This window comes from Lontra canadensis, unplaced genomic scaffold (assembly GCF_010015895.1).
Source record: "Lontra canadensis isolate GAN:19392208 unplaced genomic scaffold, GSC_riverotter_1.0 scaffold43, whole genome shotgun sequence".
In the NCBI taxonomy this organism is placed as follows: Eukaryota; Metazoa; Chordata; class Mammalia; order Carnivora; family Mustelidae; genus Lontra; species Lontra canadensis.
Genome location: NW_022631037.1, coordinates 14,809,071 through 14,831,437, shown reverse-complemented (window position 1 = coordinate 14,831,437; position 22,367 = coordinate 14,809,071). Strand labels below are relative to the sequence as shown.

Below are 22,367 nucleotides of genomic sequence, written 5' to 3'. Positions count from 1 at the left end.
TGGCCAAGAGTTGGATGTCAGTGAACAGAAGAAGATATTTGCAAGTGACATATCAGATAAAGGGCTAGTATCCAAAATCTATAAAGAATTTATCAAATTCAACACCCAAAGAACAAATAATCCAATCAAGAAATGGGCAGAGGACATGAACAGACATTTCTGCAAGAAAGACATCCAGATGGCCAACAGACACATGAAAAAGTGCTCCACATCACTCAGCATCAGCGAAATGCAAATCAAAACCACAATGAGATATCACCTCACACCAGTCGGAATGGATAAAATTAACAAGTCAGGAATGACAGATGCTGGTGAAGATGCGGAGAAAGGGGAACCCTCCTACATTGTTGGTAGGAATTCAAGCTCGTGCAGCCACTCTGGAAAACAGCATGGAGGTTCCTCGAAAAGCTGAAAATAGAGCTACCCTATGACCCAGCAATTGCACTACTGGGTATTTACCCTAAAGATACAAATATAGTGATCCGAAGGGACACATGCACCTGAATGTTTATAGCAGCAATGTCCACAATAGCCAAACTATGGAAAGAACCTAGATGTCCATCAACAGATGAATGGATTAAGAAGATGTGATACACACACACACAATGGAATGCTATGCAGCCATCAAAAGAAGTGAAATCTTGGCATTTGCAATGACATGGATGGAACTAGAGGGTATTATGCTGAGTGAAGTAAGTCAATCAGAGAAAGACAATTATCATATGACCTCTCATATGAGGAATTTTAGAGGCAGGGCGGGGAGTTGTGAGGGGTAGGGAAGGAAAAAATGAAACAAGATGGGATCAGGAGGGAGAGAAACCATGAGAGACTCTTAATCTCACAAAACAAACAGGGTTGCTGGGGGAGGGGGTGATGGAGAGGGTGGTTGGGTTATGGACACTGGGGAGGGTACGTGTTATGGTGAGTGCTGTGAAATGTGTAAGCCTGGCGATTCACAGACCTGTACCCCTGGGACAAATAATACATTATATGTTAATAAAAATAATAAATAAATAAATAAATAAATAAATAAATAAATAAAATTTTTAAAAAGAATTTTAACCATAAAAAAATTAATCTGTGTCTTTACCAAATTGTCACCTTGGCTAATTCATCTTAGACACCACTCTTTTAGTTAAATTATACTCCTTTGATGTTGCACTCCTTTGATGTGCAAGCATACGTGTTCATGTGCACACACACACACGCATGTATGTGATCGTCACAGTTATCTGTAAATTCCTGGGGAGCAAATTCTAAATCACATGTATAACCCCAATTACTGGCAACATATGTATCTCAAGATTATCCACTCAACAAATCTGCCTTATAAACAAGCAGGAATTTGATAGAGGTACTTCCTCAAAGCTTGAATGAACAGAATAAAGGAATAGGTCTCTAACGGTCCTTGGGTCCTTCAGCATCAATATCATCTGGGTACTGGTCAGACAAACCTTGGGTTCCACCTTGTAGTTAGAACCTCCAAGAATTGTCCCAACCACATTAATAAGCCCTTTGGATGATATGATACATGTTCAAGTTAGACTATCACTAAATAAAGGATAAGTAGAAATAGTAACTAAATGAAGTTAAACTGACTAAAATTCATTCACATTTCAAATAGATCAAAAAAAAAAAAAAACAACCCTGTGCTATAGAGGTAAGTTCTGAGGAGAGGCACATTGTGATTAGCCAACATTTTCTCTGCTCTGTTGAAGAGTATTTTTAATTAAGAATGGGATGAGGAATAAAAATGAGGCTATGCCTTCCAGAATCTAAAGACCAGCTGGAGAAAACAACACAAATATATATGACAGCAAAGTAACAACTCCGAGCAATGGAACATGGTAGTGAAAAGAACCATACGGATAATTGCCTACCATGGTTTTAGAGTAAAGAACACGATCCAAAGTTTGAAACATCCAAGAAAAGCCATTTCAGTGCCAAAGAGATCAGCAATGTCACACCATGTAGAGCTGTCTCCTTCTCATTGCTCAACAATGACCCATAATAGAGGTCCTTTTCCTCTTGTCTCATGCCACTTCCCACATGCCATGCTATGCACATGAGATTTCCTCCCCACTGATCATTGGAAGAAACGCACAGAGCAGAAATATAATTGCCCTAATCCCATCCTGTTAAGGGATACGGGACAGAAAGAAATGTGATTGCAAACACTACCTGTCACACAACATCCCTCTGTGGAGGAAAAGGAGGAGAGAGTGGTCCAAAAGATGCCAGAGGGTGTGAATCAGGAGGAAAAGCAAACCAGATAGAATTGATCACATCTAGAAATGAAAATTTGTTTCCAACACATTTAAACCATTAGTCAAACAGTACTGTATCTGATAATTACTCAAATATTGGATAAACAACAACAAGGAAGACATGTTGACAAATCACCCTGTTTGGGCAGTATATAAGAGGCCACGGCACAAGACTTCCACACTCAAGACCTTGACTTTCCTGGAAACGCACCCAGAACCTCCACCCTCTGACACCATGGTCAACTCCTGTTGTGGCTCCAGCTGCTGCAAGCCCTGCTGCTGCATGTCCAGCTGCTGTCGTCCCTCCTGCTGTGGTTCTAGTTGCTGTGGCTCCAGTTGCTGCCAACCCACCTGCTGCCAGACCACATGCTGCAGAACCACTTGCTGCCGCCCCAGCTGCTGTGTATCCAGCTGCTGCCGCCCCTCCTGCTGTGGATCCAGCTGCTGTGGCTCCAGCTGCTGCCGCCCCTCCTGCTGTGGCTCCAGCTGCTGCCGCCCCTCCTGCTGTGGATCCAGCTGCTGTGGCTCCAGCTGCAGCTGCCCCTCCTGCTGCTGTCCCTCCTGCTGCCTGCGCCCAGTCTGTGGCCAGGTCTCCTGCCACACCACTTGCTATCGCCCTACCTGTGTCATCTCCACCTGCCCCCGCCCCATGTGCTGTGCCTCCTCCTGCTGCTGAGTCTCTCTGCCTAAAATCTTTGTGACATATGGATATCTTTATAAGTCACATAAAATGCATTAGAGCCAACCGGTAACTATGGAATGGACTCCTTAGCTGCCAACTATTCATCTTCTGATTTGGCATTCAGAGTTCCATTCAGTTCTAGGAAAGGACAGATTAAAACAACTGTCAAGTGATTTTTAACCCAGGCCCAAATGCATGTATTTTCAGGCCAGCAATATCTTCATCCTACGTATACACTGATCATGATGCTCTTACATGACATTGTTTTCATATGTTTTTAATAAACAGCCATTTCTCCTGATGCATGCATGTGTGCGTTTCTGTGTGTGTGTGTGTGTGTGTATGTGTGTGTGTGTGTGTGTCTTTACCTATCACCTCATACCAAAGGCTATCTTGCTTCAAATGCAGGAGAATATGTTCAAGAACAGTTACTTGCAGTGGAATCAAGACTGCACTAGGCATTCATTGTATGACATGGACAAAATTGCTTAATCTCTCCAAGCCTCAGTTTGCTTTCTCTGAGAAATGGGGACAACACACTATGTTCTTCAAAGGTATAAAGACATAATCCAGTAATACAGTCAGCACAGGGTAGGACACATAATGTAAGCTCTCAACAAATATTCTTTTTGGTTATTTTTCTTGAAACACTACCATGGACTAGAATACTATCCTAGGATAGTACTGTTACTGTCTTTGATAAAACAGCAAAGAAAGTTTACATAATTGTTTCACAGTCCTCTATACCTCAAAATTAAGTTTTAGTATATGTCCCAAATGTCCCTTTTAAAAAAGTATGTTAGATGACATCATAAAGTCACCTAAATTTCACCTGACTATATTTCGACTTCCAGTAAGTTCCATTATTGGTTGTGCAAATATCGGGTGTTCTACCTAGCTCAGATACTTTCTCCTCCTTCCTCCTTTCCTCTCTAAGCATAAAAACTCTCTTTTAGAATATTAATTATACCTTCTAAATCCAAATTTCTGAAACTCTATGAAGTCCATGGCAACTTTTCCATAAAAATTTTTAAAACTTTTCATTAACAGATGCTCAAAATTTTAGAATTTCTAGACCAAAACTCCGTATTTTTTATTAACATATAATGTACTATTTGTTTCAGGGGTACAGGTCTGTGAATCATCAGTCTTACACAATTCACAGCAAAACTCCGTATTTTCTGAGTCTCATGAAAGTTCTCATGTTCCTGAAGTTTCTCATCTTCTTGACGGTTTCCCCCCGCCACTTTGGCCCTTTATTACCTTGCCTGGTTTTACTTAAAAGAATATTTACAGGATATTTCTTTGAGACTCAGTTTTCTTAGCATCCTGACTCAGGTAAGAATGATCCTCCTTAGGTGAGAAATTGTCACAATATATATAACAATATCATGTTTATAGAAACATGAGGGTGTATACATTTTGGTTCTGAAGTACAGTAAAAACATTTTAAACTCAAATTGTACATATATCAGTTTTATCTATTAGCTGTGTTATATTTCCCAAAAATTTAACAAGCACAATTAAGGGTTATTATCTCTAACATTAAAAGAGAAGTAGTAAGAGACAAACCAGATAGGAGTTTATATAAAATGGGGTTCACCCCAATACAGGTTACATATCACATTCTTCGCATATCATAGAAATGTCTGGTAAACATTTTCAGCTTCAACTTACTCTGAAATGTTCTACAGAATACAACCCTGTCTATTCACACACCAGAATTAACAAATCTTTTATCCTCCCATATGTTCCTCTTTGATAACTACTAATTATAGGATGCAGGCTCTTGTTTTAATGTTATGCTTAATTAGCTAGACCTGAATCAAAGAGTGTAGGTTTTATACTGCCTTTTCAGCATTGAAGTATAGGAGGCTTAAAAGTTCCTGTTTTTATAACAAGAACTACATCACAGCAGTAACAAGATAGCAATCTGAATCTGTGTAATAAAAGGAGTATTTACAAAAGTGTGGACAGAACTTTTAGGGAAAGCAACAAGGAATAACTTAATACCCAGGGCTCATAATAGCAAGGAGCAGTTACCCTATGCCTGAAGACCTATGCAAGGATTTGGGTGAAGTAGTCAAAGGGCAGCATGCCAAACTTCTTAGGATTACTACAGAGAGGCACTCAATGTACAGTAATTTCCATGAGAGTTGCAGTGCTCTAAAAAAAAATCCAGAAGTAATACCAGAGATACTGCAGCAGAGAAAACCAAGGTAGAAACAGTTATGAATGGGAAAGTGTGGTTGTGGTCCCACCGACTTTACCGAACACAGAGCTGTGATGGATTTAAAGTGAATAGAGCGTGGACTAAGTCTGTCCTTCATCCAGTTTTATTTGTCTGTGTTAAATATGTACCACTGGAATTGCTCAAGCCCTCATAGGTAGTAAACTCTAAGCATACTGAATTCCAGTTCAGACTATTCTGATGAAGGAGATAGCTGAAGGGAGCCTTGTAATCCCCACAAACACTTTTAACAGTCCTGTGTATGGGAAGACAGTTCCTGGAGATTAACAACAGACTCCTGGTGATTAAACAGCTCTTTCCCCCAGTTGCTTCAGTTGTAACTAATATATCAGAACTTTATAGAAGGCACAACAAGCTTAGCCAGACTTCTATGCCATTCCAGACTTGCCTACTGCATTCTTTTCCATGCCAGTTTCAGTTTCTGCCAGGTATGGCAGAGAATCAAGTATAGATTTATGGTTTGGCTACACAGATGTTTGTGTTCACTAGCACATTGCCATAATCTAGTGAGGTAGGCTTGGACGTGATAACCATTAATAGCAAGTTAGTACTTTACATTGATAATTGTGGCATTCATGAGTGAAAAATCATCAATGAATTTGAAAAAGCAAGTCCAGAAATAGACTCAAATACATAAGGAAATTTAGTATATGAAAAGGTGGTATCTTAAATCAGCAGGGGAAAAAAATGCATTGCCTAATAAGTGGTGTTAGGTTATGGTCACATCAGATTTAAAAACATTTAAACCTCACATCTTGGTATCCTGATGGATTAAATATTTGAAAATATAAAACATGAAACTATGAACAGAAGAAATTATAAAACAAAGTTTATACAAAATTATAACTGGAACGGTCTTTCAAAGTATGACACCAACCCGGAAGTCATAAAAGAAGAGATTAATAAATTTGACTATATCAAAAGTAAACAGCTGCATGGCAAAAATGACATAAGCAAAGTCAAAGAAGAAAGACAAACTAGGAAAAATATGTGAAATTCATATTACATAAAATCAATGTATAAAGGCTAACCACAGTAGAAAAACATAAAAACATAATAAATATAGAAAATTTTCTATAATTTTTCTACATGATTTCTATAATTTTTTCTTATAGAAAAGGGGATACCGTAGCACTTGGGTGGCTCAGTAGGTTAAAGCCTCTGTCTTCAGCTCAGGTCATGATCTCAGGGTCCTAGGATCAAGCCCCACATCGGGCTCTCTGCTCAGTGGGGAGCCTGCTTCTCCCTCTCTCTCTCTCTCTGCCTGCCTCTCTGCCCACTTGTGATCTCTGTCAAATTAATTAATTAATCAATTTTTTTAAAAAAGAAAAGGAAATACCAGTAGCCTTAAACATCTGAAGAGCTGCTCAATCCCACTTACAATAAGGGAAATACAAATGAAAATCACATAGAGAGGGGCACCTGGGTGGCTCAGTCATGTTAAGCATCTGTCTTCAGCTCAGGTCATGATCCGAGGGTCCTGGGATAGAGCCCTGCGTCAGGCTCCCTGCTCCACAGAGAGCCTGCTTCTCCCTCTCCTACTCCCACTGCTTGTGTTCCCTCTCTTACTGTCTCTCTCGCTGTCAAATAAATAAAATCTTTTAAAAAAGAAAATCACATAGAGTGTTGTGAAGTGTATAAACCTGGTGATTCACAGACCTGTACCCCTGGGGCTAATAATAAATTATATGTTAATAACAAGAAATTTTTTAAAAATTACATAGGGAGGGGAGGTGGGTGGGGGATGGGCTAAATTGGTGATGGGTATTTAGGAGGGCACTTGGGATGGCCACTGGGTATTATACGTAAGTGATGAATCATTAAATTCTACTCCTGAAACCAATATTAAACTATATGTTAACTAACTAGAATTTAAATTAAAATTTGAAGAAGAAAAAAAAACCTAGAGAAACTTTTTCACCTATCATATCACCTATCATACCAAGATTAAAGATAAATACACAGGTGTCTATATACATAGATACATATTGCTATATATGTATTTATGTATTTGTGTATCCTGTGTATCATTGCATTAATAAAAATGGGGAAAGACAAAACATTCACATATTGCTGGTAGATGTGTAAAATGGTATAATCTCTATGGAAGGTGAAGCTGGCATTATCTAACAAATATTATGAACAAATGTATACTCTTTGATCCAGCTACTCTATTTCCTGTAGGAATTTATTCTACAGAAAACACTCACACATGTGAAATTATGTATGAACAGGCTTATTCACTGCAGCATCATATGTAATCTCAAAAGACTAAAAGCAAATGAAATATCCAGCAGTGGAAAACTGATTTAATAAATTATAATGCCTTCATAAATGGAATACAATGCTACCATAACAAAACCAAAAGACAACTGACAGAATGGGAGAAGATATTTGCAAATGACATATCAGATGAAGGGCTAGTATCCAAAAGCTATAAAGAGCTTAGCAAACTCAACACCCAAAGAACAAATAATCCAATCAAGAAATGGGCAGAGGACATGAACAGACATTTCTGCAAAGACATCCAGATGGCCAACAGACACATGAAAAGTGCTCAACATCACCCGCCATCAGGGAAATGCAAATCAAAACCACAATGAGATACCACCTCACACCAGTCAGAATGGCTAAAATTAACAAGTCAGGAAATGACAGATGCTGGCGAGGATGTGGAGAAAGGGGAACCTCCTACACTGTTGGTGGGAATGCAAGCTGGTGCAACCACTCTGGAAAACAGCATGGAGGTTCCTCAAAAAGTTGAAAATAGAGCTTCCCTATGACCCAGCAATTGCACTACTGGGTATTTACCCTAAAGATACAAACGTAGTGATCCGAAGGGGCATGTGCACCTGAATGTTTATAGCAACAATGTCCACAATAGCCAAACTATGGAAAGAACCTAGATGTCCATCAACAGATGAATGGATAAAGAAGAGGTGGTATATATATACAATGGAACACTATGCAGCCATCAAAAGAAATGAAATCCTGCCATATGAGACAACATGGATGGAACTAGAGGGTATTATGCTTAGCGAAATAAGTCAATTGGAGAAAGACAACTATCATATGATCTCCCTGATGTGAGGAAGTGGAGATGCACCATGGGGGTTTTGGGGGGTAGGAAAAGAATAAATGAAACAAGATGGGATCGGGAGGGAAACAAATCATAAGAGACTCTTAATCTCACAAAACAAACTGAGGGATGCTGGGGAGGGTGGAGGGGGGTAGGGAGAGGGTGGTGGGGTTATGGACATTGGGGAGGGTATGTGCTATGGTGAGTGCTGTGAAGTGTGTAAACCTGGAGATTCACAGACCTGTACCCCTGGGGCTAATAATACATTACATGTTTATAAAAAAATAAAAATAATTAAAAAGAAAGAAAGAATGGCAAAGCAATCTATATACTACCTGAATGCTTCATGTGAAAAAACAAAGCAGGAAGATCATGACTGATGTACTACCATTTGTATAGATGAAAGAAATGAATAAATATTCTTATTCCTTATGTGTTAAATATCTTCAGAATGAGTAACAAAAAACTGGAAGCTCTGGTTGCCTTCAAGGGGGGGAACCTAGGTGACTGTGAAATAGGTGAGAGGAATACATGTGAAAAAATGATATTCAAGATGTTTAAATTTTAAAATATAAAAGATGCAAAATATAAAAATATTTCACCAGAGACTAGTTTTTTGGGTTTTTACCCTCTACTTCTTCCCTATCCAAGACAATGCTAAGCAACCTTTGAACTTTTCCTACATTCCTTCTTAAAGGAGATTTCTTTTCATGTCTTAGCAATGCTGGTCTTGCCAAAGCTTATATGGATAGAAGGGTGGACACAGAGCTACAACACACAGCCCAGCTCAGTGGTTATGACTAGAGGCCTGATTCAAACAGTAGGAAGACTTGGGGTTGGGGGAAAGTTTTCCATCCCCCAGGGGAAAATGGTAGGCACCATTGTGGTATCACATCAAAATTCAGTTGCTTCGATTGAGGCAGCTTTCCTGGGTATGCACTTTCCCTACTATCTAAGAGAAGAATTATATAATCAGCAAGCATGTTTGGGGTATAGAGGTAAATTCCAAGGGAACTGTTTAAGTATTACATGTTCTCCTTTATTACAATATAAATAACATCATCTGGAAGGGACTACAGATTTTAGTTTGAATTATTTAGAAAAATGCATGATGGTCACAGCTAATTCCAAAAAGAAACAGAAAAATATTATATGAATAGTGAACATCAGGGGGCTCTTAGCCCCTTAGGCCCATGAAACGGAATCTGAAATCCCCCAGAATACATGTCCATAGATATTTGCTGACAGTGGAGTTTCAAACGACTCTATGTAAGTTTCATGCTTATTTGTATGTTAATAATGTACAGTGCATTATTAACCTAGGGTAACATGAAGGTAAAGACAATTTCTTTCCCATCTGACTTTTCAGAGGCAGAATATACAGAGCTTAAAAATGTGGACTCCAGTGCTGGGTTGCCTGGAAACAAATCATTGTTTCCTATTTATTGGTTTTAATTCTCCCTGTGCCTCAGTTTCCTCATCTGTAAAGGGGAGATTATAGTGAAGCTTACTGCACTGGGCAGTTAGTACTGGCAAATGCGCTAATCTGTGTAAACCACTGAAACAACTGCATAAGGTGCTGGGTGTTGTGTTACTGCAGCATCTAGCAAAGTACTCAGCAGGTAATACTCAGAGCCTGGAGAAGGAAGCAAAGAAGGACAAGAATTCCACAATCCACTGTGTTTTCATTTTGTGTAGGCTCCTTAAAAGAACAGGTATAATTAGTGTGTAATTATACCAAATATCTCTTCCTTATCTCCAAATGGCTTCAGTTCTTTTTTTAGCACATAAATGGTTTCTAATTTATTTATCCCTTAAAACTTCAAATTACTGGCTTTTAGGAGGAAAAGGCATGTATTATATACATGGAGAGTTATAAAATACATAAAAAAACGGATGGAGTATGTTTTATAAGTTTTATGAAAAACCTTCCTTATACCTCTATCTTCAATTTGGTTCAAGCCTTTGCTTTGAAGTGATCATTATGCTCATTATCATCACTGGAGTCTATAAGCACACCGCTCACCTTGCTCCACTTCAACCTTAGCATCTCTCCCCAGAAAGCCAAGTGTATTTTGGCATTTCTAATGGCAAATCAAAAACTTAAACTATATATGGCATGTATATATTGCATTCCTGCCTAATGGCTTTTAATAGACCCACCATTTCTCCTGAAATATAAGACTATACACACTCTCTCCCTCATTCTAGCAATCTCAACTTATCTCTCACTACTTCTTAAAGTATACCTTCCAGACACTTCCCTCTCACCATCACAAGCCAGAGTTACGCCCCTTCTCAACTGTTGTTCTTTCTCTTGAACAACAAAAGGTCAATGCGTCTTCTCTGATGGCTGAGACAACATCTATGCTCATTAAACAGAGATCTCCTTTATCAAAATCATTCTCTTTCAGGCTCTGGGGATACAAAAACGAGTAAAGCATAGTCCTTGCCCTAATGGAGTTTATATTCTAGAGGGAACCAGAAACATAAATGCATTTCTGGTAGAAAATGATATGATGGAACCTACGTATGTACAAAGAACAACCGAACTGCAATGGAGAAAAGACTTTACTTTGAGTCGTGCCAAGGAAGATACAGGAGGAAGGTGGCATTTGAACTCAATGGGAAAAATAACCAGGAAAACACTGAGCTCACAAGAGACTTTGCAGGAAGAGGGACTATCATGAATGTAACTTGCTTTTTCCTTGAATATTTTATTCCCTGAATATCTGTGGCACTGAAGAATACCTCTTAGGAGTGAACCAGATGTGGCCTTGATTATAAAACTTTTTATGGCTGTAATTACTATGTAAGTACATGCAAGAACAAAAATATTTATATTCCCCTTCATGCTTCCAAGAAAATCTTAAAACATAAATGATACCACAAAAACTGACAGACATTTTAGGTTATAATATTTGAAAATTTTTCAATAAAAATGTCATAAAGTATAACCAGGGCATATTTTGACATTTCAAAAAACAGATAAAAAACTATCAGCCCAATTACGCTAGCCCAGCCCAGAAGACATTTCTGAAAATCAACACAGATCAATCCCAGATGACTCTTTGTTATTTAAAAATCTTGAGTTGCTGCTAACTGTTTCAAAGTACATCAGAGTGATGAGAAATAACACAGCTTGGAATGTTGTAGGAATTTCATTAACCCAATGACCACCAGAATATACACAATGAACCATAAGTCTCCCCACTTCTTACCCTCAAAAAGAAGGAGCTAACTTCCTTTTTTTCTACCAGCATTCCATCTATTGAAATATTAATTTTCCACTAGAGATTCTTCTCCATCAGAAGCTCTTCCAAAATCATTGCAATATGAGAAACAGAGAAAAGACAGGGACCTACCTGTGTCACATGATACCCAGAGATTAAAGGCTTGTGACACTGAAAACAAAGGAACAAATAAGAAGTGATTCACATGAAAACCCTGGGGAACTTGAGAAAAGGGAAATAACTATTTTCTATTCATGGGGAGTTTTTACTAGAAAAATATAATGATTTAATTTACTAACTGCATTTGTAGTCATATAAACAAAATGAAGGAAATCGTCTTTTCATAATCACAGAAGTCCCTAAGCAGGGTATAAAAGGAGTCATGTGGCAAGGACACCTCCAAACTCACTCTCTTGGAAACACACCCACAACTTCCACCCTCTGACACCATGGTTAATTCCTCTTGTGACTCTGTCTGCTCTGGCCAGGGCTGCGGTCATGGCCTCTGCCAGGAAACATGCTGCTGCCCTTCCAGCTGTGGTTCCAGCTGCTGCAGGCCCAGCTGCTGCATCTCTAGCTGCTGCCGCCCCACCTGCTGCCAGACCACCTGCTGCAGGACCACCTGCTGCCGCCCCAGCTGCTGTGTGTCCAGCTGCTGCCAGCCCTCCTGCTGTGGTTCCAGCTGCTGTGGCTCCAGCTGCTGCCGCCCTGCCTGCTGCATTTCTAGCTGCTGCCACCCCTCCTGCTGTGGCTCCAGCTGCTGCCGCCCCTCCTGCTACTGCCCCTCCTGCTGCCTGCGCCCAGTCTGTGGCCAGGTCTCCTGCCACACCACTTGCTATCGCCCTACCTGTGTCATCTCCACCTGCCCCCGCCCCATGTGCTGTGCCTCCTCCTGCTGCTGAGCCCCTTCCCGAACCCACCCTCTCCCTTCATTGGGTTCATCATAGCAACAGACTCCATACACCATATGGATACCTTGGAGGTGGCCATTCCTAGCAACTATGTGTCTACATCCCAGCCTCAGGCCAAACTCTCACCTTTTCCTCAAGTGGGCCCAGAATATGAAATTAGGTGATATTCATAGAAAGAAATTACTAGAATTGCCCAAATTCTATTTCTGACCTTTTGATTTCTGGGCACCATGTCACCCTGCCCCAAACACAGAAATTCCAGCAGAGCCTGCAAGGGCACTGCTGTCACAGCCTCAAATCCAAAAGTCTGTGTTCCTTTTATAGGAAGATTTCCGTATTTTATTGCTACTTTTGAATAAAGCTCCACTTTCTTGGCCTAGAAATACAATGTTCTTGTGTCTGCTGTTTGGCAGTGTCCTCATTTCCTGGGAAATTATAGCCAACATGCCACTGTATCAGGTTTTCTAGTCCCTGTTCTCACCTTCAGGAAAATCTGAACGTGGAGTGTGACATTAAAAACCAACCAACCAATTAACACAGAAATAACAATATACAGAATGTCCAAATGCACTGAAGAATCATAAAGATTTTTATGTAAAAAATTCGGGGGCATGGATGAGAAGAGTTGTATAGCACAGCAAGCCTTTCTTCAATATTTCTGAAAGCCTACTTTGCCCTACAATTCCACTCCTGAAAGATGTCTCATCCCTCTGTCTCCCTTCCTTTCCCCCAACTCCCTTTTTCTTCCCTTTTCTTGGAAAACCAGGGGGTCCTCCTTATGGTCTATCCATCTCCTATGTAATCCAATTTATTACCCTCTCAGCTTCTCTAACTTCATCTCCAACAATTAACAAAATAATGATCTTTCAGGAAAATCAATCACCCTGAGTAGTTGGAGCATAGCAGAAAATGGAAAGTACTCAAATTTTAATATTTCCCTCTCTTAATGACTTTTCTGGGATGTGTACTTATAGCCATGTTTAGGAGCACTTTGTCAACAAATATTATGAGGAGTGTGGGACTGACAAGAAACCAATCAACGTACTAGTTTGGTTCTTAGTAAGCCCAGAATACTCCCAAATCCTTATGGACTCTATCCCAGTTAAAAAAAAAAAATAGAATTAAAAATAAATTTCTGATGAACTCATGCTAGTGAAAGCAGGAGAAAGATTTAGCAAGCTTTGTACTAAATGCATATTCTGAGAGTTGCAGAGCTAATAAGTAATACAGTGGGACTGAGTCATGATTGTGTTTAACTCCATAAATTAATTTAACTTGCCTAGGGACATTATTTCTCAACTCCACTCAAGTTACAAAATTCCTAATAGATCTGAGATGGTAGATGAAAATTAGTTGCACCATCAGTTGGCTTAAGCATAAAAATTTGGGTTGGTTTTTGTCTTTTTTTTTTTTTTTAGAGAGAGAGGCTCTATCAGTACTTTTTCTTTAACAATAAAGAAAATCTTAAAGAAAAAGAGTGTAGGTGGAAGAATTGGAAAGAAAACAATAACAACAACAACAAAAAAGCCCCACCCTGGATTTAATGGAAAATCCAGAATTTCACACACATGGACTTGGTTTGCATATTAGTTATCTACACTTGTTGTGTAACAAGTTATCCTAAAATCTGGTAGCTTAAAACAACAAACATTTATTATCTCACATACTTTCTGAGGGTTAGCAATCCAAAAGTGGCAAGTTGGGCTCTCTCTTGAGATTGCCGGCAAGTCCGTTGACCAGGGCTGTATTCCTATGAAGGCAGAAAAATCTACTTCCAAGCTCGCTCACATGGCTGCTGGCAGGGGACCAGTTCCTCACTCACCATGTGGGCTGTTCAGGCACCATGCCATCTGGCTCCCCCCAGAGCAAGTAATCTAAGAAAGTGAGAAAAGTAGCAAGAAAACCCAAGATGGAAGCCACAAGCTTATAATAACCTAATCTTGAGAGTGACATATTCTTAGTACTGCTGAATTCCATTATTTTCCAAATGAATCACCATGTCTAGCTCACACTCAAGGGGAAGGGATCACACAAGGACGTGAGTACCAGCTGTCATCATAGAGCTTGCCAACTACAGTATGTAAGAGAGGTGCTCACAAATCTGAAAACGGGTTTTAATGCTTCGGGCCTGCAGGTGATTTCCCGGGTCATAGGAAATGTCTACAGAGCAGACATCTATAACTTGGGCTATGGGAAAGCTGAAGGAAGAGCAAGAGCAAACACAGGCACTGGAAAGGAATAGTCAGAGGGAAGGCAAGTAATAGAACACAGTGTCCAAAAAAGAGTGGCAACTTGAAAAAAAAAAAAAATCAAAGGACAGAATTCTACATCCAGCTATGACAAAGTAGCTGGTATCAGACTGAACCTCTCAATGAGGATAACTATAAGAACTGGATAAAATTAAGAGAATAATTGATTTTAAGCACTGGGAATTGATCTATGCAGGCAGGATTGAGCGTCCCATAGTCTTAGAAGAAAATTAAATCCTTTACGTTGGAAGATAAAGTCACCTTAGGCCTCTCCAGTTTTTTCATATAAAATGTCTGGTATTCAATTAAAAATAGATATGCCAGAGGAAAAAAGGATCAAATTAATAAAACCAAGGAAAATACAGTAGAAATATACTCAGAAATGATCCATATAAACAATTAAAACTAACTTTAAAATAACTATGATTAATATATTTAAAGTAATAGATGAAAAAATGGCAAATTTTATCAGAGAACCAAAATATGTAAAAACAAAAATAAAAACAAAAATGAAAAGTCTAGTGAAAATCCTAGAATTAAAAAATTCAAAACCCGAAACTCAGAACTCAATAAAGGGGTTTAGCAGATTGGACAGAAGAAAGAGCACACCGGAAATAGAAAATATCCACACTAAAATACAAAAAGAAAAAAGGTTTAAAAATACAGACAAGAGCATGAGGTACACATGGAACAAAGTGAAAGAAGATCAAATGTACACATAAACTTGAGTCCCAGGAAAAGAGAACAGGAAAGAAGCTATAAACAAAGAGATAGATGATGGGCAATTTAACAAAAGTGATGGAAACATCAAACCACAGATTTAAGAACCTCTTTGAACTCCAATTTATTTATAGTCTTCATAATCTTCAATTATCTCAATTCTTGAGGTTACATTTTCTTTTCTTGAATCTACTATGCTGCTCATGGTGGAATACCCTCTTGCATATTTTGTAATATTTTTCCCTCTTGCATACTTTGTAACATTTTTCCTGTGGACATCCCATGTAACCTGTGTGTGGTTTCTTTTCCTTGGGCTTACTGCTTCTTTAATTCTGAGTTTTCCTTTCATAGCAGTTATTTCTGTGTGGTATGATTTTTGCTTTTGTTTCTGACGATTCCAAGAACATTTGGGTGATGCATTTTGACAGGAATACTACATACATGATGTGTCCTTTCAGTGTGTGACTTAGGGAGACACGTGACCATTTGTCTTATTATTAACAATGCTAACATTGATCCCATGGTTAAGCTTTTTTTCTCAAGTTTCTCCACAGCAAAGTTAGCATTTTCCCCTTTGAAATTAATAAATGACCAATGAGGAGATATTTTTAAAATGTCCAAATATCTTGTCCCCCAACAAACTTTCACCTATTCGCTGTAGCCTCCATTGATGATATTTACCTGAATCAAGTTATTATGAGGGGTAAATGGTGATTTTTTTTAAACTCAGTTTTTCCTTCTACATTTATTAGTTGACATTCTACTACCATGGATAACTTCCTCATCTTTCTTTTCATTTCTTTAATTAGTCTCAATATGGACTTGTGGGTTTTTTTAATGGGTTAAAATCCATTACTATCACTATTCATTTTGCTACTGAAGCTGTCCCATAGTGGACCAGTGAGAGTCCCTTCAAAGAAGCTCCAAATATTTTTTAATATTTACAAATAATGAGTTGTTGGTAATGGTTTCAAATTGAACACAGGAAGTGATACCTTGCACATACTTTGAAACAGCCAGAGTCTATTCTCTGATGAGAATTTATGACTCACAGATAGGGTCTGTCTTCCTCATAGCCCACAGGTTTCTCATAAAGATGAACTTTTTTCTATCCCCTACTATAATTCTACCTCTCTCTTTTTTTTTCCCTAGCAAATTTTTAAATATTTATTTATTTACTTATTTAAATTTCTTTTCAGTGTTCCAGAATTCATTCTTTAGGTACCACACCCAGTGCTCCATGCAATATGTGCCCTCCATAAAACCCACCACCAGATTCACCCAACCTCCCACCCCCTCTTCCTTCCAAAACCCTCCATTTGTTTCTAAGAGTCCACAGTCTCTCATGGTTCGTCTCCCCCTCCAATTTCCCCCAACTCACTTCTCTACCTCTCTTTTGACATCAAAAAGACCCTGGCATCATGTGAATAATTTGTCCAAACAACATCATGGAGTGATACCCAGATCACAGGTAAACCTCAATGATGGAACCCATGCAATGGGCCCTTTTGACAAACAAGACAATAGAAAAGAGTTGAGGGTCCATATCTGGGCTCTCTACTCTGTTCCACTGGTCTATGTGTCTGTTTTTATGCCAGTACCATGCTGTCTTGGTGATCACAGCTTTGTAGTAAAGCTTGAAATCAGGTAACGTGATGCCCCCAGTTTTATTTTTGTTTTTCAACATTTCCTTAGTGATTCGGGGTCTCTTCTGGTTCCATAAAAATTTCTGGATTATTTGCTCCAGCTCTTTGAAAAATGCTGGTGGAATTTTGATCAGAATGGCATTAAAAGTATAGATTGCTCTAGGCAGTATAGACATTTTAACAATGTTTATTCTTCCGATCCAAGAGCATGGAATGGTCTTCCATCTTTTTGTGTCTTCTTCAATTTCTTTCATGAGTGTTCTGTAGTTCCTCAAGTACAGATCCTTTACCTCTTTGGTTAGGTTTATTCCCAGGTATCTTATGGTTCTTGGTGCTATAGTAAATGGAATCGATTCTCTAATTTCCCTTTCTGTATTTTCATTGTTAGTGTATAAGAAAGCCACTGATTTCTGTACATTGACTTTGTATCCTGCCATGTTACTGAATTGCTGTATGAGTTCTAGTAGTTTGGGTGTGGAGTATTTTGGGTTTTCCATATAAAGAATCATGTCATCTGCAAAGAGAGAGAGTTTGACTTCTTCATTGCCAATTTGCATACCTTTTATTTCTCTTTGTTGTCTGATTGCTGTTGCTAGGACTTCTAATACTATGTTGAACAAGAGTGGTGAGAGTGGGCATCCTTGTCATGTTCCTGATCTCAACGGGAAGGCTGCAAGCTTTTTCCCATTGAGGATGATATTTGCTGTGGGTCTTTCACAGATAGATTTTATGAAGTTCAGGAATGTTCCCTCTATCCCTATACTTTGAAGCGTGTTAATCAGGAACGGATGCTGGATTTTGTCAAATGCTTTTTCTGCATCAATTGAGAGGACCATGTGGTTCTTCTCTCTTCTCTTATTAATTTGTTCTATCACACTGATTGATTTGCGAATGTTGAACCATCCTTGTAGCCCAGGAATGAATCCCACCTGGTCATGGTGGATAATCTTTTTAATGTGCTGTTGGATCCTGTTTGCTAGGATCTTGTTGAGAATCTTAGCATCCATATACATCAGTGATATTGGTCTGAAATTCTCCTTTTTGGTAGGGTCTTTGCCTGGTTTGGGGATCAGGGTAATGCTGGCTTCATAGAAAGAGTCTGGAAGTTTTCCTTCTGCTTCAACTTTTTGAAACAGCTTCAGGAGAATAGGTGTTATTTCTTCTTTGAAAGTTTGGTAGAATTCCCCAGGGAATCAATCAGGTCCTGGGCTCTTGTTTTTTGGGAGGTTTTTGATCACTGCTTCAATCTCGTTACTAGATATCGGTCTATTCAGGTTGTCAATTTCTTCCTGGTTCAATTTTGGGAGTTTATAGTTTTCCAGGAATGCATCCATTTCATCTAGGTTGCTTAGCTTATTGGCATATAACTGTTGATAATAACTTCTGATGATTGTTTCTACTTCCTTGGTGTTAGTTGTGATCTCTCCCTTTTCATTCATAATTTTATAAATTTGGGCTTTCTTTTCTTTTGGATTAGTGTGGCCAATGGTTTATCGATCTTATTGATTCTTTCAAAAAGCCAGCTTCTAGTTTCATTGATACGTTCTACTGTATCTCTGGTTTCTACCTCATTGATCTCGGCTCTAATCTTGATTATTTCCCTTCTTATGTATGGAGTTGGTTTGATTTGTTGTTGATTCTCCAGTTCTTTAAGGTGTAGAGACAGCTGGTGTGTTCTGGATTTTTCAATTTTTTTGAGGGAGGCTTGGATGGCTATGTATTTCCCCCTTAGGACCGCCTTTGCTGTATTCCATAGGTTTTGGACCGAAGTGTCTTCATTCTCATTGGTTTCCATGAATTGTTTCAGTTCTTCTTTGATCTCCTGGTTGATCCAAGCATTCTTAAGCAAGGTGGTCTCTAGCTTCCAGGTGTCTGAGTTCCTTCTGAACTTTTCCTTGTGATTGAGCTCCAATTTCAAAGCAGATATGGACCCTCAACTCTATGGTCAAATAATCTTTGACAAAACAGGAAAAAATATACAGTGGAAAAAAGACAGTCTCTTCAATACATTGTGCTGGGAAAACTGGACAGCTATATGTAGAAGAATGAAACTCGACCATTCTCTTACACCATACACAAAGATAAACTCAAAATGGATAAAAGACCTCAATGTGAGACAGGAATCCATCAGAATCCTAGAGGAGAACATAGGCAGTAACCTCTTCAATATTAGCCACAGCAACTTCTTTCAAGATATGTCTCCAAAGGCAAAGGAAACAAAAGCCAAAATAAACTTTTGGGACTTCATCAAAATCAAAAGCTTCTGCACAGCAAAGGAAACAGTCAAGAAAACAAAGAGGCAACCCACGGAATGGGAAAAGATATTTGCAAATGACAGTACAGACAAAATATTGATATCCAGGATCTATAAAGAACTCCTGAAACTCAACACACACAAAACAGATAATCATATCAAAAAATGGGCAGAAGATATGAACAGACACTTCTCCAATGAAGACATACAAATGGCTATCAGGCACATGAAAAAATGTTCATCATCACTAGCCATCAGGGAGATTGAAATTAAAACCACATTGAGGTATCACCTTACACCAGTTAGAATGGCCAAAATTAGCAAGACAGGAAACAACATGTGTTGGAGGGGATGTGGAGAAAGGGGAACCCTCTTACACTGTTGGTGGGAATGCAAGTTGGTGCAGCCACTTTGGAGAACAGTGTGGAGATTCCTCAAGAAAGTAAAAATAGAGCTTCCCTATGACCCTGCAATTGCACTATTGGGTATTTACCTCAAAGATACAGATGTAGTGAAAAGAAGGGCCATCTGTACCCCAATGTTTATAGCAGCAATGGCCACGGTCACCAAACTGTGGAAAGAACCAAGATGCCCTTCAACAGATGAATGGATAAGGAAGATGTCGTCCATATACACTATGGAGTATTATGCCTCCATCAGGATGAATACCCAACTTTTGTAGCAACATGGACGGGACTGGAAGAGATTATGCTGAGTGAAATAAGTCAAGCAGAGAGAGTCAATTATCATATGGTTTCACTTATTTGTGGAACATAACAAATAACATGGAGGACAAGGGGAGTTAGAGAGGAGAAGGGAGTTGGGGGAAATTGGAAGGGGAGGTGAACCATGAGAGACTATGGACTCTGAAAAACAATCTGAGGGGGGTTGGGAGGTTGGGGGAACCAGGTGGTGGGTATTAGGGCACGGATTGCATGGAGCACTGGGTGTGGTGCAAAAACAAGGAATACTGTTATGTTGAAAATTTAAAAAAAAATAAAAATAATAATAAAAAAAAAGAAAATAGGAAAGACAATTTTGAGAATAACCAGATTGGAAACCTTAACATACCCAGAACAGGATATCTTATTTTTCCTCATCTGAAAATATTTAACCAGAAAAACACAGTGATTTAATTTAATGACTAATACTTCTTCAGGAAAAGAAAACTAGGAAATGGTCCAGGATAAAAACACAGCAGCTTCAGCAGAGTATAAAAGAGGACAAGCAGCACAGGGATTTTCAAATTCACTAAACTCACTCTCTTCCTAATATCAGAACCTCCACCTTCTGACATCATGGTCAACTCCTGTTGTGGCTCCATCTGCTCTGACCAGGGCTGTGGCAAGGAGACCTGTTGCTGCCCCAGCTGCTGCCAGACCACCTGCTGCAGGACCACCTGCTGCCGCCCCAGCTGCTGTGTGTCCAGCTGCTGCCAGCCCTCCTGCTGTGGTTCCAGCTGCTGTGGCTCCAGCTGCTGCAGGCCTAGCTGCTGCATTTCCAGCTGCTGCCGCCCCTCCTGCTGTGGATCCAACTGCGGTGGCTCCAGCTGCTGTGGCACTAGCTGCTGCCGCCCCTCCTGCTGCATTTCTAGCTGCTGCCGCCCCTCCTGCTGTGGCTCCAGCTGCTGTGGCTCCAGCTGCAGCTGCCCCTCCTGCTGCTGCCCCTCCTGCTGCCTGCGCCCAGTCTGTGGCCAGGTCTCCTGCCACACCACTTGCTATCGCCCCACCTGTGTCATCTCCACCTGCCCCCGCCCCATGTGCTGTGCCTCCTCTTGCTGTTGAGACCCTTCCCTGTGACTACCAACTTTGTTTACCTCTGTCCCACATTTGTAGACCCTCCTTTTGTGCTTTTTAAACACATGGAGTGGAAATGATGCTGCTCAACTGAATTGGGCCTTGATTCCATGGAGGAACCAATCACACTGTTGAAGAAGATGGATGTGGCATGGAGCTTGCTTACACAGTTGCTTATACAGTAACAAATTTTACCCTTTGACAATTGGTGAAATCATTCTCCTAACTTCCCTTTTCTAGGCCTTTACTGTAACCTGATATATTTTTGTACCAAAATAAAGTTACAATTCCCTGCATTAACAATTCAGTGTGATTACTGCTCTCTTAAGATTTTGTCTTCAGCTGGTAGGCAACTGTATTTGACTTACACCTGCAGCAAACACATATGGTCTTGTCACTGCTCAATAAATAGTTTCCATTATTCACTGCCTGAATCTTTCATATGTGCCTCCTTATTTCATGGGCAAATCACCTAACACTATGAACCTGTCCTAGGAAAATAAACAAAAAAGTGAATACTAGAAGTTTGGAAGACTGTAGGTAGATAAAAGCAAAAATAACACAATACATGTTTCATGCATCACACCAGCCACCATAGCTATGCAATCTATTGCTCAGCAGAGTCTACAGATTCGTATTTGGACTTGAACTCAATGACACTGGTGTCATCCACGCAGCAAATCAAATTTCCACTGATTCTGACTCTATTTATGATAGGGCTTTAGTCAAGTCTCATTTTTTTTCCTTTTGATAGAGAAGTTTCAGATCCTTATGAATTCAAGGGACAGGCAGTTTGCCTAGATGAGTAAAGCATGCCCTTAATAAGATGAAGTGTTTGGTGGAAACTGGGGCAATGTGTAGACTGCATGACCACATAAGAGGGTATTCCTGAGTTCCTGTCAATTGCTTCCATGGGAAAATGGGGACCCAGTGTTTTCACTGGAAAGTGCGTCTGCTTTCATTGACCCTCCCAAAAGCCAATTTCTTCATTCATTCATCCAAATAGTATTTATTGAGCATTTATTACTTGGGAGGCACAGTTAAAAGTACTGGAGTAAAGGCAGAGACCAACACACAGAATGCTCTCTACAGTAATAGAGCAGATATTCCAGTAGAGTTATTTACTTTTTTAGTAAATAGTAAAGTTTTTTCTATACATTTGTCCACTCAGGTTTCTACACAATATTTTTTCTCTGTGCTTTTACTTGTATGAAAAGACTGAGCTGTGAAGCCTCTCTTCAGATGAAAGTATCTGTGATACATATGGGGACACAGTTTC

At 39.5% G+C, this 22,367-nt stretch overlaps 1 protein-coding gene across 1 annotated transcript; it reads left to right on the top strand.

Annotated features, from left to right (window-relative positions):
* The first annotated feature begins 2,502 nt into the window (after positions 1–2,502).
* LOC116875974 (keratin-associated protein 9-1-like) lies at positions 2,503–21,076 on the top strand. Its single transcript, XM_032871810.1, has 4 exons — positions 2,503–2,856; positions 11,905–12,409; positions 16,054–16,095; positions 20,571–21,076. The coding sequence occupies exons 1-4, from the start codon at positions 2,503–2,505 to the stop codon at positions 21,074–21,076; spliced, it is 1,407 nt and encodes a 468-aa protein (XP_032727701.1).
* Positions 21,077–22,367: the final 1,291 nt, after the last annotated feature.